Source organism: Callithrix jacchus, chromosome 12 (assembly GCF_049354715.1).
Source record: "Callithrix jacchus isolate 240 chromosome 12, calJac240_pri, whole genome shotgun sequence".
Taxonomy (NCBI): Eukaryota; Metazoa; Chordata; class Mammalia; order Primates; family Cebidae; genus Callithrix; species Callithrix jacchus.
In genome coordinates this window covers 4,710,195-4,734,057 of record NC_133513.1, presented here as the reverse complement: position 1 = coordinate 4,734,057, position 23,863 = coordinate 4,710,195, and the positions used below count along the sequence as shown (strand labels likewise).

At 62.1% G+C, this 23,863-nt stretch overlaps 2 protein-coding genes across 8 annotated transcripts; one reads left to right on the top strand and one right to left on the bottom strand.

The window, feature by feature from the left end:
• Window positions 1-3,319: 3,319 nt before the first annotated feature.
• NHERF2 (NHERF family PDZ scaffold protein 2) lies at window positions 3,320-15,766 on the top strand. Of its 4 annotated transcripts, none has more exons than XM_054242454.2 (7): window positions 3,320-3,419; window positions 7,565-7,765; window positions 12,984-13,163; window positions 13,388-13,541; window positions 13,619-13,662; window positions 14,242-14,304; window positions 14,541-15,766. In XM_054242454.2, the coding sequence occupies exons 1-7, from the start codon at window positions 3,375-3,377 to the stop codon at window positions 14,697-14,699; spliced, it is 846 nt and encodes a 281-aa protein (XP_054098429.2). In that variant the 5' UTR covers window positions 3,320-3,374; the 3' UTR covers window positions 14,700-15,766. The 4 variants fall into 4 exon arrangements, with proteins under 4 accessions (XP_054098429.2, XP_009007207.4, XP_035122496.3 ...); XM_009008959.5 differs by lacking the exon at window positions 3,320-3,419 and adding an exon at window positions 4,585-4,915; XM_035266605.3 differs by lacking the exons at window positions 3,320-3,419; window positions 7,565-7,765 and adding an exon at window positions 10,486-10,611.
• A 741-nt stretch (window positions 15,767-16,507) lies between these two features.
• On the bottom strand, window positions 16,508-23,738 carry NTHL1 (nth like DNA glycosylase 1). 4 transcript variants are annotated; one of them, XM_035266617.3, is made up of 6 exons: window positions 23,588-23,738; window positions 22,062-22,300; window positions 20,856-21,029; window positions 19,793-19,952; window positions 16,819-16,927; window positions 16,508-16,736 (listed from the first exon to the last, which is right to left on the bottom strand). In XM_035266617.3, the coding sequence occupies exons 1-6, from the start codon at window positions 23,730-23,732 to the stop codon at window positions 16,613-16,615; spliced, it is 951 nt and encodes a 316-aa protein (XP_035122508.1). In that variant the 5' UTR covers window positions 23,733-23,738; the 3' UTR covers window positions 16,508-16,612. The 4 variants fall into 4 exon arrangements, with proteins under 4 accessions (XP_035122508.1, XP_035122509.1, XP_035122510.1 ...); XM_035266618.3 differs by having other exon boundaries at window positions 16,819-16,924; XM_035266619.3 differs by having other exon boundaries at window positions 20,856-21,026.
• Window positions 23,739-23,863: the final 125 nt, after the last annotated feature.

Genomic DNA, 23,863 nt, shown 5'->3' with positions numbered 1-23,863 from the left:
AAGCCACGCCTGCCTGAGCAGCTCTGGGCCATTACCGGGGCGTCGGAATAGCGGCCCTACCCCCAGACAGGGCCCCAGACCACGGCCACACCACATAGCCCACGTCCAGACCCAGGCTCGGGCTCCCTGAGATCGCTGGGGCCTTGCTGGAGAGATGCGGGTTCAAGGCCGGGAAGAAAGGTCCTGCGGCAACAGGAGCGCAGGGGCAGCCCCCCACCCGGGTGGACCCCCCACCCACAGCGCAGGGGCAGCCCCCACCCGGGTGGACCCCCCACCCACAGCGCAGGGGCAGCCCCCACCCGGGTGGACCCCCCCCACCCACAGCGCGGGGGGCAGCCCCCACCCGGGTGGACCCCCCACCCACAGCGCGGGGGCAGCCCCCACCCGGGTGGACCCCCCCACCCACAGCGCGGGGGGCAGCCCCCACCCGGGTGGACCCCCCACCCACAGCGCGGGGGCAGCCCCCACCCGGGTGGACCCCCCCACCCACAGCGCGGGGGCAGCCCCCACCCGGGTGGACCCCCCTACCCACAGCGCGGGGGCAGCCCCCACCCGGGTGGACCCCCCTACCCACAGCTCGGGGGCAGCCCCCACCCGGGTGGACCCCCCCTACCCACAGCGCAGCGGCGAGGGCCGAGACCTGCTCTCCCTCTGCTGGACAGGACTAGTGCCTGGGTAGCATGCTGGGGACAAGGGGGTTGGGTGGGGAGGGGGTATCTCCCAAGCCTCCGATTGCCCTGACTTGACTTTCTTCCCTGCTGCTGCTGCCGCCCTGCAGTGCCCTCGTCACCCCACATGAACCCTGCAGAACTAGCAAAAGAAAGTCCACCCTCCTCTCGGTGCTGACCCTACTCCCTCCCACCCACCTCCCTAGTCCTTTTCTTCTTTTTCTTTCTTTTTTTTTTTTTTTTTTTGAGATGGAGTCTCAAAAAATGCAGTGGTGCGATCTTGGCACCACTCTGACTCTGTGCTGGGTGAGAAGGTGGTCATACACTCCACAGTGTAACCAAGGTTGCCCTGGGAGGCAACCTCTGCCTCCCAGGTTCAAGCGATTCTCCTGCCTCAGCCTGCCGAGTAGCTGGGACTACAGGTGCGCACCACCACGCCCAGCTAATTTTTTGTATTTTTTAGTACAGACAGGGTTTCACTGTGTTAGCCAGGATGGTCTCGATCTTCTTGACCCCGTGATCCACCTGCCTCAACCCTCCAAAGTACTGGGGTTACAGGTGTGAGCCACGGCTCCCAGCCTTCGTAGCCCTTTCGTTGAAACTCCAAGCACCTGACAGCCCCTAAACACCTTTGCCCAGGCTCTTCCCTTCGCCTTCCTCTGCCTCTAGCTCTAGCGCAGCGCCCGTGAGGGCTGAGGTCAGCCTGGGAGCAGGGCTGAGAGCTTCCGGGGGCTGGCTGGAGAAGAGGCCTGGGAGGATTCCCCCCCCCCCCCCCACCCAGAGCTGCTGAGTCACCCTTCCTCTCCTGTTCCTCCAGGCCCCCCGGACTCATTGTTGCCTCTCAAGGACTCTGCACCTCATCTGAAATTGTGACCTCCAGTTCCTCTCTGACTGCCTCAACTCATCCCGCTGCCCGCTGCCCGCTGCCCCTTTGCCAGGCCCACTTCCTTTGTTGCCCTGCCCTTTGCAACTCTGTTACCTTCCTCAGCCCTTCTCAGCTCCTTCTTGGCTTTGGGGACTCCTTTTGTTACTTTGTAGTGGCAGTGTGTCCAGTGATACTTCCTTGGTTCCTGGCCCCGGTTGTGACCTCCCATCCCTGGTGGCCCTTCCCTCCATCGCACTGCTCCCTATCCTATCTTTTTAAAAATCATTATTAGGCCGGGCGCGGTGGCTCAAGCCTGTAATCCCAGCACTTTGGGAGGCCGAGGCGGGTGGATCACGAGGTCAAGAGGTCGAGACCCTCCTGGTCAACATGGTGAAACCCCGTCTCTACTAAAAATCAAAAAATTAGCTGGGCATGGTGGCGCGTGCCTGTAATCCCAGCTACTCGGGAGGCTGAGGCAGGAGAATTGCCTGAACCCAGGAGGCGGAGGTTGCGGTGAGCCGAGATGGCGCCATTGCACTCCAGCCTGGGTAACGAGCCAAACTCCGTCTCAAAAAAAAAAAAAAAAAAATCATTCTTATTATTTGAGATGGAGTCTCACTCTGTCTTCCAGGCTGGAGTGCAGTAGCATGATCTTGGCTCACCGTAACCTCCACCTCCTGGTGCAAGTGATTCTCATGTCTCAGTGTCCTGAGTAGCTGGGATTACAGGCACCCACCAACCCACCTGGCTAATTTTTGTATTTTTAGTAGAGATGGGGTTTCACCATGTTTGCCAGGCTGACCTCGAACCCCTAACGTCAGGTGATCCACCCGCCTCCGCCTCCCAAAGTTCTGGAATTGCGGGTAAGAACCACCGCACCAGCCTTGGGTTTTTTTGTTTGTTTGTTTTTCTGAGAGTCTCGCTGTCACCGAGGCTGGAGTCCAGTGGCACCATCTTGACTCACTGCAACCTCTGCCTCCTGGGTTCAAGTGATTCTTCTGCCTCAACCTCCCTAGTAGCTGGGATTACAGGTGTGTGCCACCATGGCTAAATTTTTTTGTCTTTTTAGTAGAGATGGGGTTTTGCCATGTTGGCCAGGCTGGTCTTGAACTCTTGACCTTAGGTGATCCACTTGCCTCAGCCTCCCAAAGTGCTGGGATTACAGGTGTGAGCCACTGCTCCCAGCCCCCCATCCCATCTTCAGTCACTGGGAGGAGGAATCAGCTGAGTCCTGGGCCAGGGAAGGCTGATGTATGCCCGAGGCTGATCAGGAGTCTGCCCCAGCTAGGGGGAAAGGTCTGCAAGCCCCCTTACCCCCACTCCTTACCCTGCTGGGGGCTCCCATCCAGCCACCTTCCTGACTCTGGTGTGGCCTTGAAGCTACAGCCTGTCAGGTTTTGGGTGGCCCTGGTTGATGTGGGATGACCCCCTAAGCCCCACCAGCAGTGGTGTGTGGGGTGCGTGGTGGCTCACACTGCCCACAGCCACCCTCACAGGCTCCAAGGGTGGCAGCACCAGGCTGTGTCCAGGGAGGCCAGCCACAGGCCGGACAGGCAGCCCCTGGACATGCAGACAGACAGATGGAGGTGGCCAGCCGGGCGGGAGCCTGAGGCAGCCTCAGCCAGGAATTGCAGGGGTGGGGGTAGGGAGCAGCCATGGGGCCTCAGCCTAAGTGGCTTTTAGGGGCAGCTGCCGGGATGTGGGCACCCAGGGGGGCATGGCCCAGGAGGCTGCCCAGAGGCGGGTCCTGTGCTTGGGCGGGGGCAGGGGAGCCTAGGCTGAGGGCACTGGAGAGAGGAGAGGGAGAGGAGGACTGCACCAAGCCTGCTTCTCCTGCCCACATGGGGAATTGCCTGGGCTGGCTGTGCCTAACTCCTGGGAACCAGGTATGTGTAGGGGGCCTGGCTGGACTGGGGAGGAGGGCAAGCTGGGGCTGTGCCTGGACTCAGCTGCCTTCCCACATTGGAGACTGAGGAAGAGCTGGGTGGGGAAGAGCATGGACTCTGAATCTCACATCCCTGGGCCCAAATGGAGCTGAGGAAACTTTGTGGGTCTCTTCCCTCTTCAGACCTCAGTTTCCAGATCTGTAAAGTGGCCAGACCCCTAGGGTTGTTCCAGGTAAATGCACTCAGCCATAAATGATTTTGTTGTGATGGTGATTGTTCTGTTGGGGAAGGGGGACACTCCTGCTTCAGGTGGAGGCTGTGGGCCAGGGGAGGGGAGGCCTACAGGGGTCTGCCTGTGGACAGTGGCCACCACTCAGAACTCAGAGCTCAGACACTTCAGTGCAGTGTATCCCATGTCAGGAGCGGGTAGCAGAGACCTTTGAGACTCCTTCCCCTACCCTCATCCGAGCCTGTGACTGTAAAGTCACAGTCCAGGCCTGGGGTGGGCTGGGACACAAGTGAGGGGGGCCCAGCCAAGGGAAATAATGGGGGGAGGGCTCAGGAATGGACTTGGTGCAGATAGCCGAAACACGGTGGGTAGATCAGGGAGTCTCCCAGTCACCGGCCCCCAGGGTGCAGAAAGGGGCTGCTGCGTGTCACTTTTAAACCCCTCTTTTTGCCTCCTGGGCCCTCCTGAGCCGCTGCCCTGTCCCAGGGCAGCTCTGGCTGCAGGAGGGATCCGGATCAGGCACAGCCTAGAGGAGACAGGCAAGGGGGTCGGGGAGGGCTACCTGGGGAGGGTGGAGGGCCGTGGCCCTCGTTCTTACCCTTTGGCCCCTTTGTGGGGGGAGTCCTTTGGCCTGGAGACCCTTTTTCCAACCCGTCACCCACCTCAAGACCTGCCTCGGTGCTGCGCATACAGTAGGTTTCCAGTAAATGTTCCTGGAATAGAAGGCAGAGGCGCTGGCACCCGGGCGGCCGTCCAGAGTAGGGGCGAGACAGAGGGGTCCCCTGGCCCTGCCGCCTCCCCCCGCACCCCCTTGGACTGTCAGGGCGCAGAGGCAGGGGCCTGTCCGGGATGGCTGGGACGGGGGCGGGGGCGGCCGGACGGCGGGGGCGGGGGCGGGGAAGGGGCGGGCGCGGGGGCGGTGCCGCAGCCCGAGCCGGAGCCCGAGCCGGAGCCCGAGGCGACGGGAGCCGAGCGGGAGCTGCCGAAGCCGCCGCCGCAGCCCCCGAGCTCCCCTGCACCCCTGCCTGCGGGCGGCCGGTGGGCAGCGGGCGCCATGGCCGCGCCGGAGCCGCTGCGGCCGCGTCTGTGCCGCCTGGTGCGCGGCGAGCAGGGCTACGGCTTCCACCTGCACGGCGAGAAGGGCCGCCGCGGGCAGTTCATCCGGCGCGTGGAGCCCGGTTCCCCCGCCGAGGCCGCCGCGCTGCGCGCTGGGGACCGCCTGGTCGAGGTCAACGGCGTCAACGTGGAGAGCGAGACGCACCACCAGGTGGGGGCCCGAGCTTGCCCCGGTCCGCCCACGCCTCCACGAGCACTTCTCCCTGGGGTGGGCGGGGGTCGCACGGGGCCCGAGGGGGGTCCCGCGGGGAGGACGCGGACGTTGCGGGGAGGCAGTGGCCCGGCGCCTTCCCAGTCCCGGCGCAGGAAGCTCAGCCTTGCACGGGGTGGGGGTGTATCCTGGCAGGGAGGGGCCCGCACTGCGGCTCCTGGCCGTTGGCTTCGCCGTTTGGTTGCCTTTTGGCCTCAGTGTGCCATGAAGGAGGGTGTCAGGCAGCCTGGGGCCCCTCAAGGAAGGTGGAGACCTGGGTGCTTTTGCCTGGGTGTGTGTGTACACGTGTGTGTGTGAACACAGCTGGGTGTGTGTGTGCAGGTCCCTCTGGGGTCAGCCATGTGTGCACGCGCCTGCCTGTGTGTACCCAGGAGGGGACTGCTAAGGGCATCAGTGTGTCTGCACCTGTGTGTGTGCCGGAGTGTGCGTGTATCCAGGTCTGCACACGTGTGTGTGTGTGTGTACAGGTTTAGACTCCTGGTCGTGTGAGCGCTGGACTCTGTGTGTGAACATGAGTGTGTCTGTGAGCCTGTGTGTCTGCATGCCTGGCCTGTATGCTTGTCACTGTGTGTCTGCAGGCTGGTGAGTCTGTGTGTCCATACTCTTGTGTGTCCCAGCCAGGTGTGTCTGGGACAGGTGGGAGTTGGCCATTGGTGGCAATCACATTCCTTAGCTCCAAAGGCACTGCCCCTCCTAAGAGGCTGCTTAGCTTGGCTCGGGACATTGGCTGAAGCCTCCTGCCTCCTGGCCAATGCGAACAGAGCCTTTTCTCTGTGGGTTCTGACCCCTGAGTCTGTCTGTCTCCCACAGGCCAGGGACTCACTCCAGACCCTGGTTGGAGTCCAGTGTCCACACACCCTTTGTTCTCCACGTCCCCTGTCCCTCACAGCACCAGCAAATCCTGTCTACATGGCTGGTCCTGGATCCTAGAGATTAGTAGGTTGGGGCCGGGCGAGGTGGTTCACACCTGTAATCCCAGCACTTTGGGAGCTCAAGGCGGGCAGATCATGATTTCAGGAGATGGAGACCATCCTGGCTAACAGGGCGAAACTCTGACTCTCCTACAAATACAAAAACGTAGCCGGACGTGGTGGTGCACGCCTATAGTCCCAGCTACTTGGGAGGCTGAGGCAGGAGAATCGCTTGAACCAAGGAGGCAGAGATTGCAGTGAGCTGAGATGACTCGGGAACAGAATGAGACTCCTCAAATAAAAAAAGAGATAGCAGGTTGGCTCATGGCTAGGCCTGGAGCTGGTCTCCTGTTCACCCAGTACCTGTCCATTCCTCTGCAGCTTGCCCCTGCCTCCCATCCAGAGTGTCTGTTGTGTAAGGTTGTTTGCTGAAGAAGGTGGGGATCAGGCTGGGGGCCTGGGCCTGAGGGACCGAAGGTGTGGCTGGCAGGGTGAGGGGACAGTCACTGCCACCTTTTCCCTGGGAACATCTGCTTATCCAAGGCCCCTGGGGTGCTGGTCTCAAGGACTGGACACACAGGTCATGGCGGAGCCTCCCCTCTGCCCCAGGAGGGCAAGAGGGGCAGTTACAGCCTCATGGGACAGGAGAAGAAAGTGATGCTGGTGATTTGGGGTGACTGGTCTGGGACACATAGTCAAGAAACAGCTGGGCCCTGGGTTCCTTTTGCCTCACTCTTCATGGGGAGAGAGGAGGACCAGTGGGAAGATGGGCCTGTCTCGGCCCCTCGTATCTGTTCACCACCCCTGCTGAGCCCGGCAGCTGGTAGGGAGCCCTGTCTACCCTCCCACAGGCAGCAGGTGGAAGTGGGGCTGCCCCTCCTCCTCCCCACGGCCCAGTGGGCACTGCTTTCTCTCTGAGGGTGCATGCTGGCCCCCTGTGTGGTCCAGATACTTCACAGGCACCTGCACGCACACGCCGACAGCCATGCCACAGCTGTCCACAGGTGCACCTGCCCCTCCCCCTCGACGGCTGCAGCTCAGTCCTGCCTGCTTCCCGGGCTATGTGTGGGTCCTTGAGCCAGGAGCCCAGCTCTTCCATCTCCGCAGGTCCCACGGGAATGGGCTCATGGTCATGGTCTGCAGGCAGATGCAAGGCTTGGGGTCAGGGGTTTAGACTCCCGCACTGTGTGGCAGAGAGTGACAGGAATGGGCATAGATACACCCAAACTGGGGCCCAGGAAGACCCTCGTCTTCCTCGAACGCGGAGGGAAATACAATCTTTGAAACGGATGCACGCATACGCATGCACGAGAAGACGGAAAAGCTGAAGCTCAGCTGGGCACCATCTTTGTCACTTCCGGACAGGACTCCCCAGCTGCCGTACCCTGCAGCCCCTTCCTGACCCCTCTGGAGAAGACCCAGGGCTAAGAGCAAGGCCCTGGGAGGACCCTGAAGCCCTGGCAGCCTGGGCTTTAGTGTCCAGAGCCCAGAGGCAGAGGGAGGGAGCCGCTGGAGTCTGGGGGTGGGGGGCGGGGCTGGCAGGCCTCTTGGTGCAGCCACCCACCCATGCAGACCAGCTGCCTGTCCGCATGCCCAGGCCAGCCCAGAGCGGTGGCACTGCCCGTGTGCGGACCGGAGTGCAGGCCTCTGACCCACTCCTACCACCCATTTGTCCCAGGTGGTGCAAAGGATCAAGGCTGTGGAGGGGCAGACCCGGCTACTGGTGGTGGACCAGGAGACGGATGAGGAGCTGCGCCGGCGGCAGCTGACCTGCACTGAGGAGATGGCCCAGCGAGGGCTCCCGCCCGCCCACGACCCCTGGGAGCCAAAGCCAGACTGGGCACACGTGGGCGGCCGCAGCTCTGATGCCAGCAAGAAGGTATGGTGGGCTGGGCCACAGGGACCGCCCTAGCCTCTCCCAGAGCCTCTCTCGACGACAATCTTGCCTCTGGTCCCCTCCAGAATCTTGGTCTCTTCTGCCTTTTGGGGCTCCTTTTCTGCCCCAGACACCATCTTGTTGGCTACTGGGGGCCACTCTTTCCATCCTCAGCCTGTGTTCTAAACTGGGAGGAGTCAGAGCATCCTGATCCGTTCCTCTTCTCCGGGATGCTCCGGAGCCACTGCACTATGGAGGGGTCACTCTGACAAGCCACCGCCTCCCCAACCCCCAGCCTGTTGGCTCGAGGAACCCTGGGAAGAGGCATTCCAGGTCTCTGTGTGCCCAGCTCTGTGTCTGTGTTGGGAGTCGTCCGTGGCTTCTGCATGCTGGGAAGGCCTGAGAGGGGGCCGGCCACCTCTGCAGGCAGCGCCTTGAGGAAGGGGTCCAGGAGGCTCCAGGGTGAGCCCACCCTCCCCCTAGATATAAGGGAGGCCCACGGATCCTGTCTGTTGTTCCTTCTGGAGCCCTGCTGGGCAGCACTTCCTCCTTCCCCTGCACCTGCTCCCAGCGAGGAGACCCAGAAAAGTTGAGGCTCGGCCTGCTCCACCTCTGGCTAGGTGGCCGCTGGAAGGGGCAGCCTGGTAGGCCTGGGGGCCAGTAGGCACAGCCTGAAGCTGTCTGTCCTGCCTTCCTGGACATCCTGACATGCTCTCAAAGAAATCCCTTCAGGGAATTGAATCCACGGGTTTCCCAGGCCCCACTTTGAGAACCTGGGCCTGGGTCGGAGGTGTGGGATCTGGAGTTTCTGGGGGAGCAGGGGATCTGCACGTTGACTTTTTCCCTTTCCCAAACATTTCGCCTGGAGCTAGCTGCGCCTGGAGCTGAGCCCCGGGGGCTATCTTCGCAGGGAGACGGCATTCCCTGTGGGGAGCCGAGCCTGGGCACAGGCCTGGCCATAGGTCCTGTGGGACCTGTTTCGGTTCCTGGGGCTTGAGGGCAGACTATGGCAGTGCTCGGGGCCAAGATGCCCAGCCCCGGGTGGGTTGGTGGGGGCTGGCCTTACAGGGGGGCTGGCTGGCCCAGGCCCCTGGCTCCAGGCTGAGGGTTGGGGCCTCCCTCTTTCCCAGGCACCCTCCTTCCCCCAGGAGGAAGCTCCCCCTCCACCCCAGGCATTTTTCCATTGATTTGGACACAAATGCACCGGTCACCTTCCTGTGGAAAAATCCGGCCCTCGGACTTTATCTGGAGGGTGTGGTAGCTGAGGCACCTTGCCTTGGGTGGGACCTTCCCCCTTTGCTATTTCAGGCTCTGGGGGCTGCAGGAAGCCCTAGGAGGGGCTTCCTCTGGGCGTATTTTTAGAGGAACAAAGGGTGGCCTGAGTGGCAGGTCCCTCTGTGCATGAGTCTGGCTGAAGACAGGGGCTCCAGGAGGTCAGGGGCACCCAAGGAACAAGCTCTCCCCCTCTCTCTTCTGTCATTGAGACCTGAGGTTTCTTTTTTTTTTTCCCCTTGGCTCACTGCAATCTCCTACATCTGGGTTCAAGTGATTCTCCTGCCTCAGCCCCCCAGGTAGCTGGGATTACAGGCATGCGCCACCACACCTGGATAACTTTTCTGTTTTTAGTAGAGACAATGTTTCGCCATGTTGGCCAGGCTGGTCTTGAACTCTTGGGCTCAAGCGATCCGCCCACCTCGGCCTCCCAAAGTGCTGGGATGACAGGTGTGAGCCACTGTGCCTGGCCCGAGACCTGAGGTTTCTTTACCTGAGCTCCCAGCATGAGCAGGAAGAGCTGGGCCTCATCTGACCTCCAAAGAGCAGGCTCAGATCCCGCCCTCCTCAGCCTGGGTACACGGCAAGCCCGCGATGGTCAGGGAGCCCGGGAGGGCAGAGCTGACCCTGTGCGGATGGCTCCAGTGGGGGTGTTGGTGGCAGAGAGGCAGAGCCCTGGGGAGGACTGTGTGTAGTTTGGCTTTGGTGCAGGATGGAGAGGGCCCACCCGTGGGTGCCCTCTGGGAGCTAAGGGTGGTTCCCTGTGTCCTCTGTCCTGGCTGGGTATAGGGAGGTGGGCAGGGGAGGAACTGATGTGGTTGACCCTCCTTTTGGGGCCGTGAGAGCCTAGTTAGTGATGACTCAGGCCTGGACCACACCAGGATGGTCACAGCTGCAGTGCAGCTGATCCTCGTGGTGACAGGGGACAGCCCCCAAACAGACAGGGCGGTCAGCAGTGCCAGGCTCTGGAGGTGGTGGCAGACCCGGGCCCTCCATCCCCTGCTCCCAGCCCATGTCCCGCCCCCATCTGGAGGGCTTTGGGGGCGAAGAGCAGGTGAAGGGTGACAGTGGCTGAGAGCGAGTTGGGGCAACAGTTCTGCAGGAGGCGGCTGTGTGGGGCGACATGATCCCTGTGGGGGCTTCCAGGCTCCCCTGGTTCTTATTCCTCTCGAAGCTCAGCAGCGCTGTCCTGTGTTCTGGGGCCGGGACTCCTCCCTGTCCCCCCAGCCCTGGGTCCTGGGGCAGGGCAGGGCCTTCTAGCAGCTTCCTTCCTTCCTTTCTTGGGACGGAAACCCAGCTGGGTGGGGGGCGCCGGACTGGAGCCTTTGGGGGGAGTGGGCTCAGTCATCACCCTGCTCCCCAAAGTGACTCAGCCCCCATGTCCCACCCATCCCTGGGGAGCCAGGGCCTCTGAGGGAGGTAGATAAGTCGGGTGGGAGCCTGGGTCGGCCAGAGAGCTCAGGCCACCCTGGCTGGACACCCGCTGCCACTGTCCTGCTGTCATGGCACGCTCTGGGAGTGCCACGCCACCTGCTCGGGCTCCAGGAGCCCCTCCACGGACCCCATCCCAGGGAATGGTACAGGTCAGGTGGGGTGGGAGGCAGGGAGGGCTCAGAGGAACCAGCAGCCGCTCAGCCTCCCAGGGTGGGAGGAGGGGACTCTGGGACCTTGATGTAAGCAGGCCGGCGTCTGAGCAACAATGGAGGCCTTTTTCTGCCAGGGCTGGTGCGTCACCATCTGGGGGGGGTCCCAGGGTACCCCCATGCCAGCCTCTTTGTCTGGACACAGGCATGGCTGGAGGACCAGGGATGGCCCGGCTTTATGCTGGCCGCTGGCCGGGAGGGAGCCTGGAGCCCATGGGAGCCAGAGGGCCTGGCGGGAGGCAGCAGGAAGTGTGTGCTGAGCCAGGGCAGTGAGGAGGGAGGAATGTGAGCTATGAGCCCCGCCCAAACTCCTCCACATTCTGGGCCCCCCCGCCCTGCCCCATGTGCTGCCAGCAGCCCACCCCGGCCACTACCTTGCAGCCCCTCTACCTGAGGGTTTAGTGCCATGCCTGGCATCGCAGGACCCTACTGACAATGAGGAGGGTTTAGGCTCGATGACAGGCAGAACTTCTTGCCTTGTAGAGTTAAAGACACAGAGGGGTGGCCAGAATGACTCCGAGAACATGGAGGGGGCTTTGGCCTGGCCTCAGGGCCCCAGATGCCCCACCAGATCCTGCTTCCTGTCTGGTGCCTTGAGAAAGCCTGCCCGGCAGTCCTCTGTGCAGGTGTGGGAAGGGCTGCGGGGCCAGCACTGCGGGGCCAGTCACATGTGTGGGTGGCTATGCGTATTCCCAGGTGTATTTGGGTGTCTCGTGTCTGTGACCCTGTGACGTGTGTCTGCAGCCTGGCCCGTGTCACGCTCCCACCTCCCCTCCCAAATTGCGCTCCTGTCCCCACACCTTCCCTCTGTGTCAGGCCAGCCTTGGGGGCTGAGCTCTGATGCATCCCTGAGGGGCACCTCCGTGGGCAGGTGTCAGGGTCAGCCTTAAAGCCCCACGCCTGTGCTACCAGGTGTGTCTGGAGGAAGGGCGGGTTTGTGTGGTGGGGCCCTGAAGATTTTGGGGGTCTTGTACCCTCCAACCCATGTAGCCCAGCTGAGCCCCCTGGGGACTGAGGAGCCCCAGCCTTGTCCCTGGAGTTCCTGGTGTGATGGGCTGGGTGGCAGCCATGCAGAAAGGCTTCAGGTGGGCAGGAGGCTCCACAAGAGGTGTCTGGCAGGCAGGACAGGAGGAGGGTGTTCCAGACCAGGGGCAGGGCTTGAGCCGAGGGTACGGGGCACTGGCCTTTCGGGGAAGGACCCCTGTGCGCCCTTGGTGGGGCGGCACCTGACCCCCCCCGCCACTAGCATGGCTGTTCCCAGTCCACTGGGGTTTGGAGTGAGCCTGAAGGTGGGTGGCTGGAGGGGTCAGGGGTATGTGAGGCCCGGAGACCTGCCTTCCTGAGGTCTGAGTGCCCTTCCCGCCGTGCTAGCCTGGCCCTGGCTTGGCCTCAGATCCCTCAGGAACACACAGGGTGGTAGGAGGTGAGGGATGGGCCCGGGCGGCCCCCCACCCTGCCCGCACACTCTCCCCTGCACACACCCTCAAGCCTGGCACTCCCTGGAAACCTGAGCTGTCGCCCGCCTGCTCCAGCCACCGCCATGTTTATCTGAGCACAGGCAGCCGCTGGCCACTGCCACCTTGCCTGCCCCGGCCCAGCCCCTGGTTGGGGGGATCACTGGGCCTGGCCCCTGCCTGCACGGTCCCCTGGCCCAGAGCCCCACTGCAGGATGCCAGAGGTAACATGGGGCAGGGCCCTGGGATGGTATCGTGGTCCCTCAGGGGATCAGTAGGCGCTCTGTGCCCTGTCCACTCTAAGCTCCGGCCCCAGCCCCTGCTTGCTGGGCCCATGGGGGTGGGGCGGCTCATTTTCCCGGAATGTGAAAGCAAACAGAGCCGCCACCGCAGCTAGCCACGGAGGACTCTGGAGACAAAACAAAACTGCTGGCCTAGGAGCGCCTCACCCACGCTCTGGAGGCGAGCCTGGGGCAGGGGGACACACAGGCAGGGCCCTTGGGGACAGCCACCTAGGAGGCCGATGGTGACAGTTCGTCCCACCTGGCACTTCCTCCCACCCCGCCTGTGCACCGCACTGGCCTTGAGCCCAGAGAATTCTCTCAGCAACCTGGGAAAGCTGCTGGGCCCATCGGGGAGGCTCCTGGGTTTAGAAATAGGCTTTGCGAAAGTTCCCACAGCTAGAGCTCCGTCACAGGCAGCCTGGACACCCAGAGCCTTTGCCCCCGAGACCTGGGCCTGCCTGTGGGGGGGCATGGTACTGAATTTGGGCAGGGGCAGCTCCACCTGAGAGTAACCTCTCAGGGCAGGAGGCTGGAGCCAAGAGACTGATCCTGTTTCTCGGGCCTGCAGGATGTCAGTGGGCCCCTGAGGGAGCTTCGCCCTCGGCTCTGCCACCTGCGAAAGGGACCTCAGGGCTATGGGTTCAACCTGCACAGTGACAAGTCCCGGCCCGGCCAGTACATCCGCTCTGTGGACCCGGGCTCCCCTGCTGCTCACTCTGGCCTCCGCGCCCAGGACCGGCTCATTGAGGTACCGGCCCACCGGGACTGCAGGGTGCTGGGTACCCCATGCCCGTCCACATCGGGCCCCTCGGTCCCTGCAGGGAGGAAGGAGATGCCGGGAACCTGAGCTGGCGTGCTTCCTGCTGCCTTGGCGGGCGGTGCTTGTGATGAATATTTGATGCCACACCTGGCCACGTAGTGTGGGGGGCTGTCTGGGTCCACTTCGGGGCTGACATGTGCTGGTGGTGGCAGGTGAATGGGCAGAATGTGGAGGGGCTGCGCCATTCCGAGGTCGTGGCCAGCATCAAGGCCCGGGAGGATGAGGCCCGGCTGCTGGTGGTGGACCCAGAGACAGACGAACACTTCAAACGGCTTCGGGTCACCCCCACCGAGGAGCATGTGGAAGGTGGGCCACGGCCCGGGGAACAGGGCGGGCACAGTGTGGTGGCCGAGCAGCCACTGACACGCTGTCACCACCCACAGGTCCTCTGCCAACACCCATCACCAACGGGACCAGCCCTGCCCAGGTGAGTGGATGGGGTGCCATGAGACACGGTGCCTCTGGGGTACTCAGGCCGACAGAGGCCCCCTTCTCCCTGGAGATCCCTGTCCTTGAGGAGGTGTGGTAGTGACACCCAATTCTGGCCCTGTCACCTGTCTTTAATGGCCCTGTGGATCTAGTCCTGGGTCAGTGCCACACCTAAGCTACATGGGGCACCTGGGGTTGGGGCCGCTGCCTTTCCTCCCCTCCTGGGCAGCACCTGGTAAGGAGTTGGTAAGCTGTCCAGTCTCTGCCTCCTAAGGGAGCTGGCGGTGGCCTCACCGCAGGCATCGGGCATGCTGGCTGTTCCTGTGCCCACTCCCTCTGCACCATGAGCTGGCCAGGACACCCGTCTGTTACTGCCAGGCACGGGTTCCCAGTGCCTGCCCCGCCGCAGCTGGAGTGCACCTGAGGCCCGAGGCCACAGCCGAGTGGAGGAGCACACACAGCTGTGGGGCGTGTGCATGTGTACGTGTGTGTGCGTGTGCAGGCACTGCGTCTGTCTGTGAACCAGCGGCTCCCTGGGCGGGAGCCCTGAAGCCACAACCTGTCCTTGCTTTCCCAGCTCAATGGTGGCTCTGCGTGCTCTTCCCGGAGTGACCTGCCTGGTTCAGACAAGGACGCTGAGGTATGGATGTCCTTCTCCACCACTCCTGAGCTCACACTCGGTGCCAGAGACCTCGGGGTGGGTATCTGTGGAGGTATCAGCCAGGCAGAGGGGTCTGTGCCTCCAGGATGCCCTTGAGAGCCCACTGCCTCAGCCCCAGCAGGCGGCCTCTGGTGGTTGGTCCCTGGGAGGGGCTACCATCTGGGGTGTGGGACTAGGGCTCACTGCAGGCACCCCACCCACCATGCCCACCCCAGGATGGCAGTGCTTGGAAGCGAGACCCCTTCCAGGAGAGTGGCCTCCACCTGAGCCCCACAGCGGCCGAGGCCAAGGAGAAGGCCCGAGCCACAAGAGTCAACAAGCGTGCGCCACAGATGGACTGGAACCGGAAGCGAGAGATCTTCAGCAACTTCTGAGCCCCTCCCTGCCTGTCTCGGGGCCCTGGGACCCCTCCTGCACGGACCTTGGGCCTCAGCCCGCCCCGAGCTTCCCAAGCCTCAGTGGACTGGCAGTTGCCACTGCCCAGAAATCAGCCCCAGCCCCCGTGAGCCCCCATCCTGCCCTTGCCTGCTAGGTATTGGGGTCCTGTGGCAGCAAGATAGGGGGAGAGAGACCCAGAGATGTAAGAGAGACAGAGAGAGGGGCAGAGAGAGAGAGGGAGACAGACAGAGCGAGAGAGAGAGAGAGAGAGAGAGAGAGAGAGACAGACAGAGAGAGAGAGCAAGCGAGAGCATGCACGCGGTGGCCGCAGGGTGAGGGCCTTTGCCGCTCTGCTGGGCCTGCTGACTGAAAGGAATTTGTGTTTTTGCTTTTTTTCCAAGAAGATCTCCAGCTCCACATGTTTCCATTTAATACCAGAGCGCCCCCCTCCCCTCCCCCTTGGGACGCCCTCTAAATAATTGCAATAAAACCTTTCTCTGCAAACCATTTCCTCCCCGGCCCCCCACCCCCTACCCCTGCCGGCCTCAGCAGTGGCTGTCCTGAGCGGGAGTCCCTGAGACTTCTGGTGGCTGAGCTGGGGCCCCCAGCCTATTTGTGGGGACCTTGGGGTAAGGCCAGGGAGGCTGGATGTGGCCATAGGAGCTACCCGCCCTGGTGTGGGGGTCCCTAGGCCAGGCCCTGCTCCCCACCCAGCTACCCTGTACGCCTCTGCCTTGCTGGGGATCTGGAGTGCAGGGCCTGGGCTCTCCGAGGGGCCCAAGGATGGAGGCCCCATGTCCCCTCAGAGGACGGCCTCTCTACGGGCCCCTCATTCTGCACGGCAGCTCCCAGGCCTGGGGAATGTAGGTGTGTGAGTGCGGCACCCAGGAAGGACTTCAGGCCTCTGGCTCAGCCCTGCCTGGCGGGCTCCCCCGTGGACATCCTGTTGACTGCTCTTCCCTTCTGGGCCCACACCCCTGAACTGACTGATCGACTGGCACCACTGTTGCCTCGTAAGCCATAGCGCATGCGCGCCCTCAGAATAAACAGGCCCTAACTGGGACCGACATGCCTCTGTCTTTTCTGAGCCTCCTCCTTGCGGGGTGAGAGGAGTGGAGGGATGAGGCAGTTCCAGGGAGCCCCTTCCCCGAGTCTCAGCAGCTGGAAACTGAGTCTCGTTCCTGAGCCCCTGCCCTGCATCCATCTGCTCCCTGCCCTGCTGCTGTCCCCCACCGGCCCCCATGGGACCCGCGCCGCATGGTCCATCCTGGGCCGTACCCACCTCTCTATTTGGTGGACTCAGCCTCCCACCTTCACCTTCCCTGCGAAGCCATCTGGCCCCACACAACACCCACATGGCCCTTTGTCCAGTTCACTCCGTGACCTCTAGCCTTGTACCCTGTGGCTTCCTGCCTGGGTCCCCAGTGTCTCTATCAAGGCGGGGGAGCTCTGTAAAGAGGGAGGTGGGACCCTGGCAGAGGCTGGGCTTTGTGGGCATGCAAGTTCAGGCACTGGCAGTGTCCAGGCTGGGAAGCTAGGGGGCCGGTGATGGATAATGAGGGGCCAGGGTCCCAAGCCAGCTGCCCAGGGGCTGCTTCCCTAGCAGACTTCCAGCAGCCGGCTGCAGCTGGCTCCTTCCACTTCCTCCCTCCCCATCCCTGAGTACATAGCAAAGATTGTCACGTCCCCAGCCGGCCTCCCAGGCAGCCCTGCTCCAGACACGAAAGCACGGGTGTGCACGCACACACGCCTGTACACGATTCCCAGGCCCCCGGCCCTTCAGGGCCAGACATCAGCCAGACGCCACCTGCAAACACCCCAAAGCTTTATCCAACAGGTGTGGCTTCCTGCACAAAGGCACTTCACAGGCGGTGGCCACAGTGGCACCTTGGCCAAAGCCACACAGCCCTCAGAGACCCTGGGCGGCCGGGCACAGGGCTTGGTTGAGGCAGCCCTGGCAGCGAGGGTGCACAGGGAGACAGGTCTGCTGGCCAAAGCCCACCAGGAGTCCGTTGATCTCGTGCCACAGCTCCCTGTGGGGGAGGGGGCTGGGTCAGTGCTGACAGAGGGAGGGTGGGGTGAGCCCTCCCCCGGGAAGCCCCCCACATGCCATACCTGGGCAGCCACTCCTCTAGAGCGGTGCGAGTCTCCTCTGGGGACTTGGTTGCCTTCTTGGTCCATCTCAGCCGGTTGGCGATTCTGTGCACGTGCGTGTCCACTGCTGCTAAGAGGCCAAGCGGGTGAACGGGCACACTCCACCAGCCCAGCCCATGCCCCTCCCTGCCCAGAGGCAAATCTGCCACCACCCCCATGGCCCTGCAAGCCTACACGTGACCATCTCCGCTGCCCCCGAGGTGCTGGGGCAGGGGCTGAGCCCTCGTGTGGTGCAGGCCTCCCTCCCATCACCTGAGCCAGCCTTGGTGGGGGCTCTGCTTTGGGCTGACCCATTTCCACCAACCCTGGTGCAAGATGGGTGTGCGGGTGGTAGGGTCTCTGCTCTGGGCAGGGCTTAGGGGTGGTGACTCGGCTCTGCTTCGAGCTCTGTTTCCCACAACAGCGACAGCTCACTCGGACAAGAAGCGCTTGCTGGGGGCCAGACCCTGCCTGAGAGACTGGCGGCTCAGCAAATCCTCATGAGGTCCCACAGATGCCAAGACCGAGGCCCAGCAGGATCTGGACTCTGAAGCACCTGTCAGCACTCAGCTTCCCCAGGAACAAGGCCCCGACCCAGGAAGGGCCCAGCCAGGCTTTCCTCTGTCCATCACTTGTGGTCTGAGGTCCCACCCAGCAGAAACACCAGCTCTGGGCACCAGGCTGGGTGGCAACAGCTCTTCCCAGTGGGCTGGCATGAGGTCACTGGCTGCAGGAGCCAGCACCTGCCACTGCAGTGGTCAGGGACAGAGTGGGAGCATGGCCCGGCCAATGGCAGCTGCTGTCCCCCTGGGTTCTGGCCCCCGTTCCCCTCAGCTGGCCACCCCAGAGGCCTGCTCATCAGGGCTCCCTTCTCCCACCCGGTCGCCCCAGCCAGCTGCAGCCCTAGCCGGGCCTCCTCCTTCAGTGTTTGCCAAAGAGAAGACCGAGCCCTGCACTGGCTCCTTTGCTCTGCCGTCACCTGCCTGGAAAAAGGTGTCTGAGGTTGTGGGGAGACCCCCAAGGCTGAGGGGTCCCACCCCTGGGGCTCTGAGCCTGAGTTTCCTCCTCTCTCATGGAAGTGGCCATGCTCCTTAGGAGACCCAAGGCTGAGTTGGGCCACGTCACGTTACGTGAGCCTCCTGCATAGCTGGACGGTGAGTGAGGAATCCTTTGCCACTTTGTGGCCAGAGCGTAGAGAAGCCGAGTGCCTTGCCCAAAGTCACCCAGCGAGGAGGCGCAGAGCTGGGATGAGCCAGCACTGGATGGCTTTGGCCTCTTTTTGAGATGTCCTCCAGGATGGAGTGCCATGGTGCAATCTGGCCTCTTTTTCTCTTCGTTTTTTTTTTTTGAGATGGAGTCTTGCTCTGTTGCCCAGGCTGGAGTGCAATGGCCTAACCTTGGCTCACTGCAACCTCCACTGCCTGGGTTCAAGCTATTCTCCTGTTTCTGCCTTCCCAGTAGCTGAAATTACAGGCATGGGCTACCATGCCTGGCTAATTTTTGTATTTTTAGTAGAGATGGGGTTTCACCATGTTGGCCAGGCTGGTCTTGAACTCCTGACCTCAGGTGATCCACCCACCTTGGCCTCCCAAATCGCTGGGATTACAGGCTTGAGCCCTCATACTCAGCCAACTCTGATGTTTTAACTGAGAGTGTTTCTCTTTCTGGGAACCCCTAGGAGGAAGCCCTGGGCTCTTCTGGCAGGTGGTCAGGCCCACGGACACCCAGAGAGGGAGGTATTCCGACTCCTGTGCCCGCTGATCCCAAAGCCTGTTCCCTGCCCAGCTTTGGGCAGGGACCTTCCCCCACAGCCGTGCCCAACCACAATGCAGCACTCCAGGGACACGGGCAGCTGAGGACAGCCACCCAGATAAGCTCAAGTATCTGTTGAGAGGCTGGCAGGTGGTGGCGCTGGGAGTCTGGGTGGGAGGAAGCCCTGCCCAGGCGCACCTGGCCTGGCTCTGGCTCTTTCGCCTCATCAGATGGCCCCCTGCTCAGAACCAAGGCCCTCAGCCCCCGGTGGCCCTTTTGCCGCCAGGCAGTGCTGGAAGGTCCCCTTCAGGAGTCCCAAAACGGCTTCAGATGGGGACACCTAGAGGGCAGGGCCAAGCCCTGGTTTCTAGACTGGCTGGATCTGGCTGCATGTGGCCTTAGGAGCCCCAAAATCTCTGGGCAAAGCTCAGGAGGAGGCAGCCCCACCCCAAACCCAAGGGTCTGTCTTCACCTCACCACCAAGAAGCCTCAGGTGCCAGGATGAGACACCAGGACCTGGGAAAAGGATTCAGGGTGGGCTCCCTCCCCACCCTACCTGCCCCATGCCCCCAGCACCTCCCTCTCAATCCTCCCCGCTTCCCCCCAATGCCTTCCTCCCCACCACACATGCCGAGGTGATACTCCGTCTTCCCTCCTCAGCCCTCACCTCCCCACCCAGCCTTCATCTCATTCCAGAACTTCCTGCTCCTGGCCCTCTCTCCCGCCTCCTGGCTTTGCAGATGCTGTTCCTTCTGCTGGGAACGCACTTCCTTCTTTTGGCCTGGCTCACCCAACCTTGCCCTGCAGCTCTCAGTGGAAGGATGACCTCAGGGGCCTTCCTAGAGGTCCTGGGCCCAGGCCAGGCCCCCAGCAGCTCCCTGCACAACCATCAGTGTTTCCACCCCCCAAGGGGGGGAGTTCCACGTTCCACATCGCTCCCGAATACAGCACAGGTGGGGAGTCTAGCCTGGGGCCTCCCTGAGAGCCCCACATATGCAGGCCTTCAGCCCCCATGACCTCCTGCCCCAGCACCTGCCTCTGAGTGGGGCTGGTCTGGCTCAGCTGTGCGAGCACCTTTCTGACCTTATGGGCTGAGTGGAGAATAAGGACGCTGGAGGTGGAAATACAGGTCACCAGAATGTGGGAAATCCCAAGAGCAGCCAGCTAGAGCTAGCCCCGCCCCCTGGGGGGGTGCGACACTCACCAATGCCCGACACGATGCCCCAGGCCACAGCCATAGCCAGGTGTGCCATCTTGGGCCCGACGCCAGGCAGTGCCACCAGCTCAGCCACGGAGGCTGGGATGTCCCCGCCGTAGCACTGCTGCAGGATGGCGCTGGTCTGCTTGATGTACTTCACCTTGCTCTGAAAGATGGCGTGAGTTCAATCTTAGAGGCAGGGGCATAGCCCGACCTGGTAGGATGCAGCCCCTAGGAGACCCACAGGTGGCCAGAGCTACCTGTCACCTGCCCAGGACGTGTGCAAGGTACCTGCTCACACCCTACCCCCCAGGAGGCAGGAATGAGTGGAGGGCAGCAGGGAGGCCCAAGGCAGGCCTGACCCCCTCCTCCCACTCGTGTAGGCCAATGACACATGTGTAGGGTCTGGCTCAGGCTCCCCCCGCCTGTGAGTGCCCTGCCAGCACCCAGGCCAGGCCAGGCAGGCCAGCTGCTCCCAGGAGTGGGTCTTGGCTGCACCTGGGCCTTCAGGAAGGAGGGCTGGAGCTGGGGCTTCCCCAGCAGCTGCTAGGACTGCCGGGTGGTTCCCATCCTGTACCCAAGTGGAGAGGGCTATTTAAAACCCATCTGACAAACTGCGGCCCACGCGGGTGCCAAGGGGAAGCCGCCCCACCCACCAAGCTGCTTTCAACAGATCCGCCCACAACCTTCCAGTGCTCGGCGGGGTGGGGGAACAGCCTCCCCGGGGCTCCTGGAGGGTGGGGGGCTCTGGACAGGAGGGGGTGACACACTGGGGAGGCTTGCAGTCAACAAAGGGAAAGGGGGTGGGCAGGCAGCCTGGGAGGTGAGGAAGGGTGGGCAGGCGGGGAGGCAGAGGAAGGAAGGGTGGATGCAAACAGGACGGCCAAGGAGCTGCTGGGACTGGGCGCCAGGCGTCACGGCCCCATGGCCTGGGATGGGGGCTCCAGGGGACCCCGCGGCCAGAGATGTCTGACCCTTTCCTCCTTCACCACCACAGCCCCCCTCAGCCTTCTGAGGTCTCTCTCAGGCCAGTGCCACCTCAGCCCCGGTTGCTACAGGCAGGGCTCACCCTCCAGAAACCGACGGGGTAGATGAGCTTGCCCAGCGTGGCGTCATCTGTCTGCAGGATGCTGTCTACCGTCAGGCCCTGCGCCCGCAGCCGCTGCATGGCACCCGCCGTCACCTGGTCTTTGGTCTGGCTGGAGAGCATCAGTGACAGCAGCACCTGGTACCTTCGCACCTGCTTGTGCAGCGACAGGGACCAGGGTGGTGGTGGGTCCTGAGTGATTCCCTGGGCCAGGCTCCCCTCACGCCCAGGTCTAGTTTGGGTGTGTCGGGATACCCGCAACACCAGGACGGTAACAGTACCTGCCTCCCTAGATCAATATGAAGCTTAAACGAATCATCTCAGTGCTTAGAATCATACGTGGGCCGGGCGCGGTGCCTCACACATGTAATCCCAGCGCTTTGGGAGGGCAAGACAGACGGATCACCTGAGGTCAGGCGTTTCAGACCAGCCTGGCCAACATGGTGAAACCCCGTCTCTACAAAAAATACAGAAATTAGCTGGGTGTCGTGGAGCATGCCTGTAATCCCAGCTACTCAGGAGGCTGAGGCAGGAGAATGGCTTGAGACCGGGAGGTGGAGGTTGCAGTGAGCTGAGATTGTGCCATTGCACTCCAGCCTGGGTGATGAGCAAAACTCGGTCTCATTAAAAAAAAGAATATGCTGGGCGCGGTGGCTCACGCCTGTAATCCCAGCACTTTGGGAGGCCGAGGCGGGTGGATCATGAGGCCAAGAGATCGAGACCATCCTGGTCAACATGGTGAAACCCCGTCTCTACTAAAAATACAAAAAATTAGCTGGGCATGGTGGTGTGTGCCTATAGTCCCAGCTACTCGGGAGGCTGAGGCAGGAGAATTGCTTGAACTCAGGAGGCGGAGGTTGCAGTGAGCAGAGATCACACCATTGCACTCCAGCCTGGGTAACAAGAATGAAACTCCGTCTCAAAAAAAAAAAAAAAAAGAATTGTATCTGACCCATCACTACTGAATAGCTATTGGCCGCTACTGTTATGATTGCTTCGTAATCAAAACCCTGTGAAGCCTCAGCGGATAGCAGTGAGGGCTCAGTTTGTTTGTCTCTAAAATAGGGAATAGGGGTTAGAACTCAGCTTGGTCTAAGGTTCTTGCAAGCCAAGAGCCACCGGGTAGAGGGTAAACAAGTATCTTGCTGGGGAGGGTGGGTCACTTGGGCAGATGAGGCCCCTACCTACCTTTGGGGGGGCACTGGAGTCATAGCAGTGCTCAGCCCCCAGATGGTCCACGGGTGCGTCCTTTTTGCTCCTCATTGCACGAATGTTGGCCAGCTGTTGCTGCCAGTTCTGGGGCTCCCAGACTGGCACCTTGAGGGGCTCAGCCCCCTCACCTTTCTCACTGTCTGAGCCCTCATAGGCCACACACAGTCTCTGTGCTTTCCGCTGATGCTTCATGGGGCTGTGGCTTTTCCTTCTTTCTGCAAAAAGTACCACCCAGTCCCTTTGGTGGAGCCACAGGTGAAGGTAGGTAGGGGTGCCATCCCACCTGCTAGCTCACTCATTCATGCCACAACTGTCCATCATCTAATATGCTTGGGGTGCTCTGCCCTCTGCAGTCTGGGGTAGGTGAGCCCTCCTTATGCCAGCGACCCTGACAAGGTCCAGGTCCCACGAGGACTCTACCATGGTGCCTCTATACTGCACCAGAGACAACTTGGTAACACCCAGATCAGGTTGGGTCACTGCCTTTTAAAAACTCTTGGCTGGCTGGGCGTGGTGGCTCACGCCTGTAATCCCAGCACTTTGGGAGGCTCAGGCAGGTGGATCCTTGAGATCAGGAGTTTGAGACCAGCCTGGCCAACATGGTGAAACCCTATCTCTACTAAAAGCACAAAACTTAGCCGGGTTTGGTGGCGGGTGCCTATGGTCTCAGCTACTTGGGAGGCTGAGGCAGGAGAACAGCTTGAACCCGGAGGCAGAAGTTGCAGCAAGCTGAGATCACGCCACTGCACTCCAGTCTCGGTGACAGAACACGAGTGTCTCAAAACAAATAAAATATCCTAATTGACTTCCCTTTGCTGCCATAATAAAGTCCAAACTCTATCCTGGCATCAAAGCTCCTGTCGCCCTGGCTGGCATCACCGCCTGCCTGCTCCCAGCTGTAGCGATCCCTGCCATGCCTGGGGCCCCTGGGTGCCTATGGGAATCCCCCTCTGGCCAATTCTGCGGAAGTCCCGGCGGGACTAGTGCAGGGGCCCTGTCCATGTCCCTCTCTGCTCACCGCCATGCTTGGCCCTCAACATGTCCTTAACGGCTGCAGGATAAATATAACGAGTGCCATGCCCTTTCCTGTTTTCCCTCTGAGGCACCCTCGAGCTGAGGGAGCAGGCTGCTGGCTGGGTGTGTCCTTGGCACCCAGCCTCTCTAAGAGAAGCAAGTTCACTGCAGGAGGGCGGGGCTGGGGCCCACGGCGCCTGGAGTGAAGAGTCCGGGGCAGGCTGGTGGGAAGGGAAGCGTTTTCTTGCCCGGGGCAAAAGTGGGCAGCCGAGCGGAGTGCCCGCCACCCAGCCCCTGTGGACCGCGACTTTTGGGAAAAGAGCGCAAGATGGGAGCGCAGGGTCGCACGTGGAGTCAAGGAATCGTTCGCGAATGCAGGGTCTACAGCTCCTGTCCGCGCAGCTAGGAGCCGTAGGAGGCGGCCGGGGACTCCAGCCTGCAGCCCCTATCCCGCCTCCTCCCTTGCTCCGGCCAGGGTGCGGTGCTACCTGCTGCAGCCTCTCCCTTCCGGAGAGGCTCGGGCTCCTCCCGACACCTCCGCGGCCCAGCCCCGGGTCCCCGGCTCCGGCTCCGGCTCCGGGTCAGCATCCTCCCGCTCCAGGCATTCATGCCGAACTCCTGCGGACTACACATCCCGGCGGCCCCCGCGGCCCCGTCAAGTGACTTTAAGCTCTCCGGCCTTTCCTCCAGCGGGCGGACCAGAACTACAACTCCCAGCAAACTTCGCGGGGGTTCTCCGTGCGGTGCCGCTGGCGGAAGCGCAA

Coding starts and splice junctions, on each gene's coding strand:
- NHERF2 (XM_009008959.5), top strand. CDS start 4,703: ATGGCCGCGCCGGAGCCGCTGCGGCCGCGTCTGTGCCGCCTGGTGCGC. Junction 13,164..13,387: donor CCCAGGACCGGCTCATTGAG/GTACCGGCCCAC, acceptor TGGTGGTGGCAG/GTGAATGGGCAGAATGTGGA. Junction 13,542..13,618: donor CACCGAGGAGCATGTGGAAG/GTGGGCCACGGC, acceptor CACCACCCACAG/GTCCTCTGCCAACACCCATC.
- NTHL1 (XM_035266617.3), bottom strand. CDS start 23,732: ATGTGTAGTCCGCAGGAGTTCGGCATGAATGCCTGGAGCGGGAGGATG. Junction 22,301..23,587: donor GAAGGGAGAGGCTGCAGCAG/GTAGCACCGCAC, acceptor TACTTTTTGCAG/AAAGAAGGAAAAGCCACAGC. Junction 21,030..22,061: donor ACTCCAGTGCCCCCCCAAAG/GTAGGTAGGGGC, acceptor TCGCTGCACAAG/CAGGTGCGAAGGTACCAGGT.